Below are 14,188 nucleotides of genomic sequence, written 5' to 3'. Positions count from 1 at the left end.
ACATACTTGAAGAACAACAATGGTCTGGGAGAGAGTATGTAGACTTTACCCCCTACCAAGTAGAGAAACTGTTTTCGATAAATCCTTAACTTAAAGTCTACCTTGCATGTAGAGAAACTGTTTCCGATAAATCCTTAACTTAAAGTAGTTTAACATTTTTGTGAGAGAACTAACTGTAAGACTTCACCCCTACTTTGCAAGTAGAGAAACTGTTTCCGATAAACCCTTTAACTTAAAGTAGTTTAACATTTTTGTGAGAGAACTAACTGTAACGAGACAACGGATTCTCTCTGATTAACTTCACCGAAAAACATTTCTTGGCTGCATTGTGCATCAACTAATGCTTCCATCACATTCTTTTCTTCATCATTTCTTGCGTCGATGGATAGAAACTCTTTGTTCCAATCTCTCATCAAAACACTTTAGTTTGGTCATTAACATTGACTTCTTGTAGGGGGTGATAACCCGCTCAAGTAACTTTCGGTTGAGTCAGTAACGTGCTCATTTATTAACTCAGTCTCATTTCGACCCCACTCAAATTCAGCTAAATTCGCGAATTTGACACCTCTAATTTATTGGGTCCTTCACTATACACTTAAAAACACAACCTGCATAGGAATTTAGCTATTCAAGATGCCCGGTCCAAAACATCCTCATACAACATTTCATCGAAAAGCTTAAAGGGCAGCTCGGTGCACTAAAGCTACCGCTATGCGCGGTGTCCAGGGAAAGGCCCCACCACAAGGGTGTATCGTACGCAGCCTTAACTTGCATTTCTGCCAGAGACTGTTTCCAAGGCTTGAACCCGTGACCTCCTGGTCACATGACAATAACTTTACCAATTACTCCAAGGCATATATTTCATCATAATCACGACGAAACCAAAGCAAAATCATATGTTAAATTAATCAACTTAGAAAGCATATAACAGGACAGCTTAAATTGTTTCAATTTGAAAAAACATGTTAGAATTTCAATCATAAAGACATCGATGGAGATGGACCGATGATCTGTGAAAAAGAAGCAAAGAGCAATATTTTATACCACATTGATAAGACAACTAGTAAATACAAACTTTGCTGCAATATACAAGTGAACACAGTTGCACAGTAGAACTCACGCAGCCACTCAGTGATCACAGAGCGATCTATTCTTTTGCCTTTTACTAAAGAATACGGTGTGCACGCTGCAATTAGTCGCAACGAGTGGCTCAATGTCATAGCCAATTTCTTCTGCATTAAGCTCTCTTGATGGCGAGTTTCCTTGTACCCGATGTTTTTGTCTATTGAAACAATACTTATTGCTTCTTATAACCCAAAGTTTATTTAGTCTCTTCACTCCGGAGGTTAACAATCGATGAATATTCATAGAACATCTTCCTACTTGTGAAAAGCGGTTGATTCATGCCTTTTCGAGGTCATAGAAGGTGGGAATATCGGTCCATTCAATATCTCCATGAGCGCCCCTCTCCATATCTGGTATTGATCCGTGACCAAAGCTTTCTTTGTTGAGTAGAAATGTTGCAAAAACTGGTATTGATCCGTGACCAAAGCTTTCTTTGTTGAGTAGAAATGTTGCAAAAATGATTTATAAGTATACTTACCCGGACGGGGTCGATGGGCGATCAATAAGACCATGGCCTAGGTTGGTGACCTCCATTGCTCTTTGGAGGGGTGCCTGCTTAAGGTTGGCCCAAGTGGCCGAGCCTATGCCATAATTTGTGATAACGGATTTGTTAATTGTACTTGGTGTCTGAAATAATATGGATTTGTTATATATTGAATTGTTACATTCATTATGCATAAGCAAGAAATATATGATCGATGAAACGTCGCATTAAAAATGTTATAGGACTACATGCCAGTATATCCTACCGTCATTCAATTTGTTCCAAGGTCTTCCTCGAACCCTTCTGTAACTTTTAGCATATATTCGTATGAGAAGTATCTCAAAGTTAGATCCATGAAACTTCCATTTCTACCGAAAGCTGAGCTTTTTGTTACGACACATCAACAAACCTCCAAGAGAAAGTACTCCCAGAAGTAAGCACATTGATATAATAAGGAAGATAGTATCTTGATTGTCACCACAAATTTGCTGAAAAAGTCTATGTGGTTCTATAAATGCCAAAAAAGAAAAAAATCAAGGGCAAAATGTCCCGCATCTCTTGACACAAAGGAAAACAAGGATCTGGAGGGATATAAGATAATCGGAAGGAGCTACAAAAAACATACTTACCTGGATGGGGTCAATGGGCGATCAGTATGACCCATGGCCTAGGTTGGTGACTTTCATTGCACTTTGGAAGGGTGCCTGCCTAAGGTCGGCCCAAGTGGTCGAGCCTACGTCATAATTTGTGGTGGAGGGGGCCTGTGTTCGCGCGGCCCCTATTCATTTCTTATACAAAAATTTCTTGTTTTTGGCTACTTACTATTCCTGTGGCTTGAAATGGCAGCCCTATGAAGGGTTGTTTGATAGTTAAGTCTATTCAATATCTCCTCGAGCGCCACTGTCCGTATCGGTTACTCTATGACCTGTGCATGTCTGTTGCCTAATAACTTCCTTTGTCAAACACTCAAAGAACAACAACAATCCGGTGTTAACTCACAAAGTGGGGGTCCGGACGCAGACCTTTTCTCTACCTGCAAGTAGATAAGTTGTTTTCGATAAATCCTCAATTTCAATAATTTTTAACCCTCAATTTCAATAAGTTTTAACATTTTGGTGAGAGAACCAACTGTAACGAGACAACGGATTCTCTCTGGTTAACTTGACCCGAAATACATTGGTTGGCTGCATTGTGCATCAACTAATGCTTCCATCACATTCTTTTCTTCGTCATTTCTTGCGTTGACGGATTTAAACTCTATCTCGATTTCTCAGCAAAACTCTTTTAGTTTGGTCATTAACATTGACTTCTTCTAGGGAGTGATAACCCGCTCAATTAACCTTCGGTTGAATCAATAACCTACTCATTTATTAACTCAACCTCATTTTGACCCACTCAAATTCAGCTCAACCCGCCTAGCTTATTGAGTCCTTCACTATAAACTAAAAAACGCAATTCAGCTAACTCAAGATGCTCAGTTCAAAACATCCCATGCTATATTTTATCGATCATCTTGTGAGTGAAATCATATCATAAATTAACCGAACAAGAAAGTGTACAGGGCAACTTAAGTTGTTCAAAAGGGCAGCACGGTGCACAATACCCAAAGCATCCACATTATTATGGTCCGAGGAAAGACCACAACAAAGGGGTGTGATGTAGATTAGCTACCCTTAAGTCGTTTAATGATAGATTTTCAATCATAAGAATATTGAAGGACTCACTGGTGAAAGTGAAGCGGGGAAAACGCCGAGATCAATATTTTAAAGTAGTGCGGAGAGTACCACATTGATAAAGAACAAGTATATTCGAAGTTTGTCGTAATATAAAATGGCCACACAATTTATTCGTTTAATTCACGCAGTGAACACATAACGAACTACTCTTTCGCCTTTTACTAAAGAATATCGTGTGTGTGCTGCAACTAGTGGCATATGCTGATTTTTGGAGGGGTCCTCTTTCTTAGAGTGCCCCCGACAAGTCTAGTTCCAATATTTTTACATTTGTTTCTTAATAATTTGGTTTTTGGGAGTTGATAGTTTTTTAAATTGGACGTTTGTTAAAAATTGGTATGTATCATTTTGTATATATTTTGTTTACTATCTCGGGAATTGGGGGTTTATAGGAAACAGTATACTGGACTGCGTACATTCTATCCTTCCCGGATCCTACAATGTGGAAATATACTGGGTTTGTTGTTGTTTGTTTCGCCACTCAAAACCTTGTTTGTTTTGCCACTCGAAACCATAGATTACACTGTAGATTTGCCTCTGTATGAAGGGCAGCACTCGTAGCAATTCTGTTGTTTCACCAATGATCCATCGTACATTTTATCTGCTTTCCACGCGAAAATTTGTTTTCTTACAACTTCAAACTATCACTTCACCTATTCTGTTTTTACGTCTCTGTCTCAATGAATGACAATGACCGGAAATTCATGGTTGGTAACGCAAGTAAACTCAAGTACACACATAATAATCTCGGATTTGACGAGTCACAACTATCTCATGGAGTACCGGATTTCCTATACCCGGTACTCTAGGACATTTGCAAAAATATCGATTGACTAACAAGCTTCATTTGTTCAGTAGAAACGTTCAAGAAATGCCATTAAAGGTCTCGATAGAGCCAACAGTTAGATACTGTTTCTTCCAATCTCTCATATCAAACACTTTCGAATGCTCATTTAACATAAAGAAGATTATAATCAACTACGTCCAATACATTCTTGAGCAGGTGTACCATTCGTAAGGCAAACCATCCTCAGGCAACAACAAAATAAGATACATATTGTCATAGAGTCCGGTTAGTTATGAGCTATTTAACGACAAATTTCTACCCCCAACTGCTTTGTTTTCTGCTTCTTCCGGTTCCTTCGTCCTCACACTATATATACACTTTGAAAAAACTGAACCTGCATTATAGATATTGAAGGACTGAATGGTGAACAACAACATCCCCACATAGTGGGATCTGGGGAGGGTAGAGCGTACGCAGATCATACCACTACCTCAGATGAAGTAGAGAGGCTGGTTTCGATAGACCCCGGATTAGGAAGGACTGAATGGTGAACAAGAAAGAAATACAAAGAGAACAATATGGTTTTTATGAAAAGGCTTAAGGTGTCAAAAGTACCACATCATAAATAGAGAGTACATTTGAAGTTTGTCCTGATATATAATGGCCGCGCAATTGTCATGTAAATCTCACGCAGCCACGCAGTGAGCACAAAGCGAACTATTCTTTCGCCTTTTACTAAAGAATACCGTGTGCGCGCTGCAATTAGTGGCATACGCCAATTTTTGGAGGGGTCATCTCTCTAGAGTGCCCCCAACAATACTAGTTTTAGTATTTGTAAATATGTCTTCTAGATAGATAGGGGTGGACATGGTATTGTATTTTGTAATTTTAGTATTTGGTATTTAAAAATATTAAATTATTTTTATATCATATTAATTCAGTATTTTGATGATCAGTGTTGGTTTTAGTATTTGTAAATATGTCGGACATGGTATGGTATTTTTAATTTTGGTATTTGGTTTTTAAAAATATTAAACCATTTTCATATCATATTAATTCAGTATTTTGATGATTAGTGTTGGTATTTTGTAATATGGTAATCGAAAACTAGTAGAATTTTGATAGTATATACTTATACAGTATTTATTACTTCGAATTTTGATAGTATATACTTATACACTAGAGTATTATTACTTCGAATTTTCAAAAGCACGTTTTAATTGTATCATAAATACATATTAAACATGTAGAAATATTGAAAAAAAAATACAAACAATTCTTTTTGTTAGTCAATTAAGTACGAACAATTCTTTTTGTTAGTCAATTATTTAAAAAAGACATTTTAATTAAAGATAGAATAGCAAAAGATTCAATGTCTAAACATTTTTATATTAATACTAAGTATTATATTTGTGTGTGTATAAAAGTTACTTATGTTACTATACATATATTTCGGTATGGTATTCGGTATTTCAGTATGTTATTTGTAAAATACCATACCATATATCAAAAAAATTTAAAATATATACCATATACCATATTAAATACCAAAATCACGATGTCAAAAATTTCAATTCGATATATATATATATATATACCATATCATGCCCACCCTACTTATAGAGTCATAATAATGTTTATTTTGATTTTGATATTATAATGTGGTGACGATCTTTGTTAAGGGTAAAGTAAAATTACTAGTTATTGAAGAGTTAGAATTGTTTCTACGATCACCAACTCAAATCCATTTACGAATTCTACTCAGGGTGATCAATAAGGCCCAAACCCATTGTTGAATCCTACTCGGGTGATCAATAAGGCCCATGGCCTAGGTTGGTGACTTCCATTGCACATGCTCATCTAAGATCGACCCATGTGATTGAGCCTACGTCATAAGGGTGTTCATCTAAGATTAGCACAAGTAATCGAGCCTATGTCATAATTTGTGGCAGCGAGGGTTTTGTGTTGGCGCGGCTCCTATCCAATTCTTTTACAAAAACTTTCTTTGTTTGCTTGCCTACGTTGTATAATATAACATGTTATATTATATTATTGGTTCTTTTTGATTTTATAGAGTGATATATAATGAAAAATATATTGGAGTAGCCCCAAATTAAAAAAAGTTGAAACTAGGATTTTTGGAGTACTTTGTAAAGAGAACTACTCTCCAAATTAGTTGAAGTATTACTTTTTTATTCTTGGTTATTATTTGTGATTTTTTTTTTAGGAAAAATGGTCAAAAATACCCCTCTATTTTGATTAATTGGTCATGTTTATCCTTAGTCAAATTATAGGGTCAAATATATTCCTACCGTCAGTAAAGTTATCAAATATACCCCCATTTTAATATTTTTCCATCATGACAAGTTAAAAAGCTATGTGACGTGACATTTTGGGTGAGGTTGCTGCCATGTGGCATGCCACCTCAGCGTGCAATTTTTCTTCTCTTTTATTTCATGAAAAAAATATATTGAGATCTAATTATATATCTTTATAAATAAAAAAATATATCGGGAGCTAATTATATATCTCAGCTGATCCAAAATTAAAATTTTTAATAATTATACAAAATATTAAAATTTTATGTAATTAAACTCCAAACTATCAAAATTTACATATCTTACACTTATTTTAAACTACAATATTTAAAATTCTCTCTTTTTTTTTTCTTAAATTTCGTTCCAACTCAACTAGCTCACATAAATTAAAACGAATACTTACTTCAAGGTATGTTTGTCCATTTAAGGACTAAAATAGCTGCTTTTTAAAAAAAAATAAAAAAATTTAAAAGGTTAAATATCCTCCTCCCTGCTGCCGCCGTCTCCGCCTCCGGAGCTCCCCTGCACCTCCGTGCTGCGACTCTGTATATTCACCAATCTCCGGCATCCACTGTAACTGTAAGGCTCTCTTTTACTGGTTGTACAGATTTTTGCTGCCTGTATTTTTACCTAGTAATTTCTCCGTTTCAATTTGTTTGTCTGATTATAACTTAGACAAAAAAAATTTAGAGTAAATGCACTTAAGGTTGCCAAAAAATATGGTTTTAATTAGTTGATGGGTAATAGGACCCTCTTAAGTTGGAGTGTGTCTTGGCAATTTCGTTTATAGTTCAGGGTGGAAGTAGTGCATTTTCTCAAAAATTGAAGTAAAATAGAATTTGAAATTTGTTGCTTAAGTTGTTGGGAACAAGTTATGTCGAGATTAGTTACCCCGGATAAGTTATCCTGTATAACTTGTCCCATCTCGAAGTACAACAGCATATCTGGTGTATTCCGATAAAGTGAGATTTGGGAAGGTTAAAGTATACGCAGTCCATACCACTGCTTCTGATGGAGTAGAGAAGTTGTTTTCAATAAATCCCGGCTTAGGATAAAAAACATAAAAGCAAATAACAAAAAGAGATATAAAAGAGCTAGCGCTAGATAATAAAGGAAACAAGACACCCATAAGGTAATATTATAAACTAGCTATTCGAAATCATAGACATCAACAAAACACCATGAAGAAGAGACTACTAGAAACTACAGGCACAGATACAAATAAAGCACTCTTCCATACTGTTACGGACGTACTCCTACTTGCTAACCCTCTACCCTAACCCATGTCTTTCACACCTTCCTATCAAGGGTCATGTCCTCGGTAAGCTGTAACTGCTCCATGTCATGCCTAATCACCCCTCCAATATTTCTTCGGCTACCTCTACCCCGCCTAAAACCATCCATAGCCAGTCTCTCACACCTTCGTATTGGAGCATCCGCGCCCCTCTGCATCACATGTCCAAACCATCACAGCCTCACTTCCCGCATCTTGTCCTCCACCAAAGACATTCCTACCTTCTCCCGAATAATCTCATTTCCCTGGTAAGGCCACACATCCATCGCAACATCCTTATCTCCACCACCTTTAACATTTGGATGTGGGAGTTCTTAACTGGCCAACACTCCGTTCCATACAACATAGCTGGTCGGACTGCCACTTACGAGTTTGAATTGCAGAAATATCTGGTCATTCAATGTTATAGTGAAATGAAAAAAACAACATATTTCTCTTTTCCATTCAACTCCCTATTTCTCCATTAAACTATACATCCTTAAAGTCCCCAAGTACAATCCAGTTGTTAAAAGAAGTCACAGCTCAATAAGTTCATGTCTTCGAATCCACAAATGTCCGGATTTGTTTTTTTTTGTTATACCGGTTAGTGCATATAGTTGTTTATAACGTGTTTATCATTTATCATGCTCAAGTGATATCTATTGTTACTTCAACTTATCATTAATCGTGAGAAATTTGTTTGATGCATACAGTGGATCGAAATAATTTTTCTCCCTATTCAATTGGCTTAGTTGGCCTTTGCGGATTATATGAAATAGATATTAAAAGAAAAAAATGTTACACCCTTGCAATAATGCGTAACAAGGTTTTACCTCTTCCCATCAGGCTCTCGTTAACTTGCACGCCTAAGGAAGATGAAAAAACAGATGGATTTATTAGGGGGTAATAGAATTGAAGATGTTCGGTGGCTTTGTTCCTTAACAGAATCTGAGCTTGTAAGTTATCTCTTCCCATTTACTCCGTTGTAGTTTGTGTGATGACAAATATCTTATGTGTGATTTGGTATAATTTTTAGGATTTATTGATAGGTTTGAAAGTTTTGATACAACAACGTGCCAAAAAGATTGGTCGTGAGTCTTTAGCTAACAAGTTTGATTTGAAGACCCTTCGATCCCTCAGTGAGTTTTTTCTTCTTCCTCTCCTTAAATTTGTAACATTTATTCGTTACTTTGAATGTTGCATCATTTATAAACTGGTGTTTTCTGTAGAAATTGGTGAATTCTTTGTCCGATTTTATTTTCCTTCAGATCGACAGTAACTTCTCTTTTTTACATTATTTTTTGGTGTTACGCTTGAGCTCAATAGCAAATAAATGGCTTAGTTATAGTAAGTAAAGAACAAGGGGAGAAGGCAAAGAATTCAGTTTTTCAGTCATTACATCTGTATTGTACTTCCAAACAATTTAAAGAAAGACGGGTAGAATGGGGCGAACAAGTCTGACATGACATATTCGAGGGTTCTAGAAGGCTTCTGAATTAGGACGTACCAGGAACGATTTGAAAGGATTTATCTATGAAGAGAGCTAATGGATTCATTATGCCGTCAGGCTACTGACTTCATAAGCATCCATGAGGGTGGCAGGGTCGACTATCCTCAGGGTTGGCTTATCCTCACTAGAGACTTGAGCTCTCATTTCTGTACATTGACAAAGCAAGTTACAAAGTGGAATTCAGTAAGATGGGGAGGTTAATCACCATTTTAACGATTGCAACACTCCAATTTCTCCTGAATACTGTCCACATTACCGAAGTTTATTGAACTTATCTATAATATCGCTAAACCGTCTGTGTAAATCCGCCCTGAACATTGGCCAATTATACCATCCACTGGGAATCCATTAAATTCTTCTAATCCAGTAATCGAATTGATGCCACCGAACTGAGGAAAGTGAAGCTTCATTTTCAGAGCTTCTGTGCTGATAGGGAGTGTGATTTGGTAGGGTTGGTTCAACGATAGTAGGTGAAATTAGACAAAAAAAAAGTGGGTTGGATGATGAATTTCGAACATATAACAAGATAGAGCTGAGTTTCGAACATATAACAAGATAGAATTGAGTTTCGAACATATAACAAGATATATAAATCAACTTAATAGGATCTAAGAATCCGTAATAACAAATCCACCCACATCATGTCCACAAAATCCTCTAAGAAACAAAATATCAACAAAAGTTGGGACATGCCCCCGACCATAGCCAAAACCCACCGAAATAGTCTAGGATGTAAGTAAAGACAAGACCATGAAATGAGGCCTTCCGTAAAATGGAAGCTCACCACTTCAAAGCTAACTCACGAACAATCCAGAAGTCACAATGTGCAAGGAAATAAAAGTGTTTTCGGACCCTGCATCGCGTAGGGTTACATTATCCAGGAATGGTTAGCGGGGTGAGCTCTAGCATGTAACTCAGGTAAGGGATAAAATAAATGCCCTAACCGACGCAATGTAATCCTAAGGGAAGGTAGATTGTATTTCCTTGGTGAAGAAGTGGGTATTGAGGGTGATGAGAGTGAGACCAAGCCTCAAGATGGAGAGATGGCCGAGAGGGAGCCACATGATAATGATGATGATTGTGAGGATGCTTATCTGCAAGAAGGGGAGTGCGTTTCTAAGTGATGGACGCGGGTACAGATAATCCCAACTGTTATTCGCAACACTTGAGCTGGAGGATTGCCAACTTCTGCCTTCACTTATTATCCTTTTGCCTAGAATCGTTGGACCTTAGTGATGAAGATATGTCTGCATTTCTGTTGGAGATCGGTTGAGTGATACTACTTGCAACCTCTGATTCATCTCCTGCGACGAAAGATCTCTTCAATTCTTTTGGCCAAACAGGCCCAATGATTAAAGGGACTACACTTTCAAGTTCCTTTAGTCGCCACTGCATCCATGACCAAAGAAATCGCCCTTGCGGGATGCGATTTTGTTAGTAAAGTTAGGACTTTGAAACGGAAGTCAGGGTTTCTATTCACTACTTTGTATTTAAAACAGTGTGCAGTCTCCCTGCAGCGTTATTACGCAGGAAATTACCAAAGAGGTGATCTCCTTTCCGTTCCAATATCTTCGAATAGATGTGGTATCCCCAAGATCATTTGCAACCTCTGATTCGTCTCTTGATTTTCTTGTACGAGAGATGATCTTTCTTGCTTTCGACCTTAAAGGTTATTGTGGAATGATAAGTACTTTTTTACTCGGTGTAATTATTACTAGTTATAACTTGCAGAAAGAATCACTGTAAATGACATGAATCACACGTTCGTTAAGTTTTTGATCACTTCATTATTATCTGATAATGTCTATTCGGCAGGTTTCATTTTGATGGAGAATCTAAAAGGAAAACTTAAAGATCTGTCCGGTACACCTGGTACAGCCGAGTCCTCGTCAACTTTAGATGCATGTAATTTGTCGAATTGTGATCTTGACAAGACTTTTGCAAATATGGGGGTTGAAGAGCTGAGCTCATACTTTTGCAACGATAAGAGGAAGAGAGTTATGGATATGTAAGTTCTCTACAACTCATTTAATCATTACCCCGGAAATTGATTTCTTTCTGAAGCCATTCTTCCGGTCCATCCTCGGTTATGATTCCCAACTTCTAGATAGCTTCCAAAGCACAACCGCACGCACCCAAACGGTGTGGTCTAGTGGTCAAGGGAATGTGAGGAAAAGCTTGAGGTTTCGGGTTCAAATCTCAGCTAAGTCGAGAACACTAGGTGATTTCTTCTCTTGTGTCAGCCTTGCTGGAACTGTGATACCTGTTGCTGGTGGGAGGTAATCGATGTCCCGTGGAATAAGTGAGGTTGGCTCCAGACATCACAGTTATTAAAAAAAGAAAAACGCATGACTTCACGATTCGTGCATTTTTGTGAGCAATCAATGTCATTTTCCGAACATGTTAGATCTGCATAAAGCAATGTTTTGTTTCCCAACTTTTAGTTTCATCGATAGTCAAGTCACATTCTTTTCTATAGCTTGTAATAGGTCTAGTAAGTTCTTTTAGTCTCCCTCCTGGCTAAGTTGCGCGGACTCTTCACTTTCGATGCCACACCCATGTCGGATTCTTAAAAAATACACTAGTTTTGGCGAATCCGACATGCCACCCATTGACATTTTTGAAGAGTCCGAGCAACATAGCCTCCTGGTAGCCTCCTGGTGTCCAGTTCTCCCTTGGGGCATCAACTAGTTCAGATTCACGCCAGGTAAGGTCCATTAAAGAGGGAATCGCTCTCTATTTCCAAGACTTAAACCCGAAACCTCCGGTTATACATCTCGTAATTGCACTCTCGATATCGCGTTATTTCGATGTTCTTTTTTAAGTTGTTAAACTTGTGTTGTAGGCTTTCTGAAGACATGTATCCAAATAGAAAGCAAAGAGCTAACAGTGGTAGCAGCAGCAGCAGATCCATGTAACAATATAAGCAGATCATAACTTATGTATTTTTACAAAGGAAAATATGTATCTTCGTTGGATACATCGGGAGTTAATTATGTATCTCGACAGATCTAAAATTGGTATTTTCAGTAATTATATAAAATATCAAATTTTTTTGTAATTAAGCTTCATTGTTTACCCTTAAATTATAATCTCTGCATAATTTGTTTTTAAACCAAATTGTATGTATAATCATCAAAGAAGCCATTATTGTCGTAACAATGTTTAATCATAAATAGTTTTTTCACTTTAACTTTCACTACTATTAATTAGCTAATTGTACATATGATAATCTAAGCATAGATAATAATAAAATCTCAAGATAAAATAGTAAGAAAGAAATAATAATAATAATAATAATAATAATATTTATGAGAAATTAAACAATGTTTAATTACCTACTAACCTTCTGTTCTAATCTTCGTTCTCCAATTATCTAATAGTGTTATAAAAAGCCTTATGGTACTTCTCAGCTGGTAAATAAACTTATTAACTTGGTAATAAACTATATACTTACTTATTTATTGGAAATTTTTTATAATATATCATTTGTAAATGTAAATTTGTCAGAGATATTAAACATTTTTATATGCAAATAATTTAACTCCCTTCCCAATGCCCATACATATCTTTACTGAATATTCTCTTATTTAGTGTATACTATGTGATAGAATTATGAACTATATATAAATCATACGAAAAAAACTTTAAGCGCTTTAACTAAAATAATTTTTTTTTTAACTTGATATATGATTATAATTTATACCACATTTATGCAAATGTGTAACGAAATCACCTTATTTTTTAATTGAAATTTGAATTTAGATTTGCATCTGTTTAATTAACCACTAACTCAGTGTAATCCCACATAGTCGGGTTTAGCGGTAAAATGTATGCAGATCATATCACTATCTCAGGTGAAATAGAGAATCTATTTTCTATACACCCCCGACTCAGGAAAGATAACATTATAACAAATACAAGAACATAAAAGCATATAAGCTAATACAATACACAAAATAAACGAACCCTGGTAGCTATTATAGAAAAACAATGCAACCACAAGATAATACTATACATACACTATCTATCCGAAAATCATAAACATCACTCAAACACCCCAAACAGGAAACTCCAGACCCAAACAAAGTACTCTTCCCTACTGTTACAGATGCACTCCTACCCCCTATCCCTCTACCCATATCCACGTCCTCGGCGCGTTCCTATCAGGGGTCACGTCCTCCGTAAGTTGTAATTGCTCCATATCATGCCTACTCACCTCTATCCAATATTTTTACGGCCTACCTCTACCCGCCTAAAACCATCTATAACCAACCTCTCACACCTCCGTACTGAGCATCCGCACCCCTCCTCATCATGTGCCCGAACAAACATAACTTCACTTCTCGCAACTTGTCTTCCACCGAAGCCACTGCCACCTTCTCCCGAATTATCTCATTCCTAACCTTATCTCTCCTGGTAAGGCCATACATCCATCGCAACATTCTCATCTCCTCCACCTTCAAATAATATACGAAGTAATATGTTATATATATATATATATACATATATATATATCATTTGCTTATTAGAGAAACAAACAATAATGGAACACAAGAACAAAGCAACGATCATTTTTGCAGAGATAAATAAATGTGTAATATAATTATATGTCTGCAATTTTCATCAACTTTCTGCAAGTGGCCTTTACCAAAAAAGCTTAAATAAAAGATAGAAAAATTAATTAAAAAGTTAAAAAAGAAAAAAGAAACTGCCAAAAAAATGAAGTGAATTTCATGAATGAAGAGAGGTGGTGGTATAGCACTGACACTAATGTCTAATTACATCATACTTAATGATAATTTAATATATTAATTAATTAGTTTAATTGCCTTTACCTTGTTTAAAGGGTAATTACAATGTATTATAAAGTTATAATTACTATGGATGGAATAATGTAAGTAGTAGAATTTGGAGAGGGTGATGTGTATACCTTATAAAACAACAGGTTAATTTCG

At 36.3% G+C, this 14,188-nt stretch overlaps 1 protein-coding gene, 3 non-coding genes and 3 pseudogenes across 4 annotated transcripts; all 7 read left to right on the top strand.

The window, feature by feature from the left end:
- Positions 1 to 1,122: 1,122 nt before the first annotated feature.
- Positions 1,123 to 1,254, top strand: LOC124886934 (annotated as a pseudogene).
- Positions 1,255 to 1,595: 341 nt separating this feature from the next.
- Positions 1,596 to 1,756, top strand: LOC124886907. The gene has a single exon (XR_007044308.1). It is a non-coding gene; the product is annotated as a U1 spliceosomal RNA (small nuclear RNA).
- Positions 1,757 to 2,230: 474 nt separating this feature from the next.
- On the top strand, positions 2,231 to 2,391 carry LOC124886874. The gene has a single exon (XR_007044278.1). It is a non-coding gene; the product is annotated as a U1 spliceosomal RNA (small nuclear RNA).
- A 1,072-nt stretch (positions 2,392 to 3,463) lies between these two features.
- LOC124886931 lies at positions 3,464 to 3,581 on the top strand. The gene has a single exon (XR_007044329.1). It is a non-coding gene; the product is annotated as a U5 spliceosomal RNA (small nuclear RNA).
- A 1,240-nt stretch (positions 3,582 to 4,821) lies between these two features.
- LOC124886924 lies at positions 4,822 to 4,930 on the top strand (annotated as a pseudogene).
- A 981-nt stretch (positions 4,931 to 5,911) lies between these two features.
- On the top strand, positions 5,912 to 6,110 carry LOC124886920 (annotated as a pseudogene).
- A 708-nt stretch (positions 6,111 to 6,818) lies between these two features.
- LOC107846446 lies at positions 6,819 to 12,291 on the top strand. The gene is made up of 5 exons (XM_016690842.2): positions 6,819 to 7,026; positions 8,567 to 8,676; positions 8,757 to 8,859; positions 11,046 to 11,238; positions 12,076 to 12,291. Exons 2-5 carry the CDS (start codon positions 8,596 to 8,598, stop codon positions 12,146 to 12,148), a joined length of 450 nt encoding a protein of 149 aa, XP_016546328.1. The 5' UTR covers positions 6,819 to 7,026; positions 8,567 to 8,595; the 3' UTR covers positions 12,149 to 12,291.
- Positions 12,292 to 14,188: the final 1,897 nt, after the last annotated feature.

Source organism: Capsicum annuum, chromosome 8 (genome assembly GCF_002878395.1).
Source record: "Capsicum annuum cultivar UCD-10X-F1 chromosome 8, UCD10Xv1.1, whole genome shotgun sequence".
Lineage (NCBI taxonomy): Eukaryota > Viridiplantae > Streptophyta > Magnoliopsida > Solanales > Solanaceae > Capsicum > Capsicum annuum.
Note: the sequence above shows the minus strand (reverse complement) of the source record. Positions and strands in the feature narration are given on the sequence as shown.

Coding starts and splice junctions, on each gene's coding strand:
- LOC107846446 (XM_016690842.2), top strand. CDS start 8,596: ATGAAAAAACAGATGGATTTATTAGGGGGTAATAGAATTGAAGATGTT. Junction 8,860..11,045: donor GAAGACCCTTCGATCCCTCA/GTGAGTTTTTTC, acceptor TCTATTCGGCAG/GTTTCATTTTGATGGAGAAT. Junction 11,239..12,075: donor AGGAAGAGAGTTATGGATAT/GTAAGTTCTCTA, acceptor CTTGTGTTGTAG/GCTTTCTGAAGACATGTATC.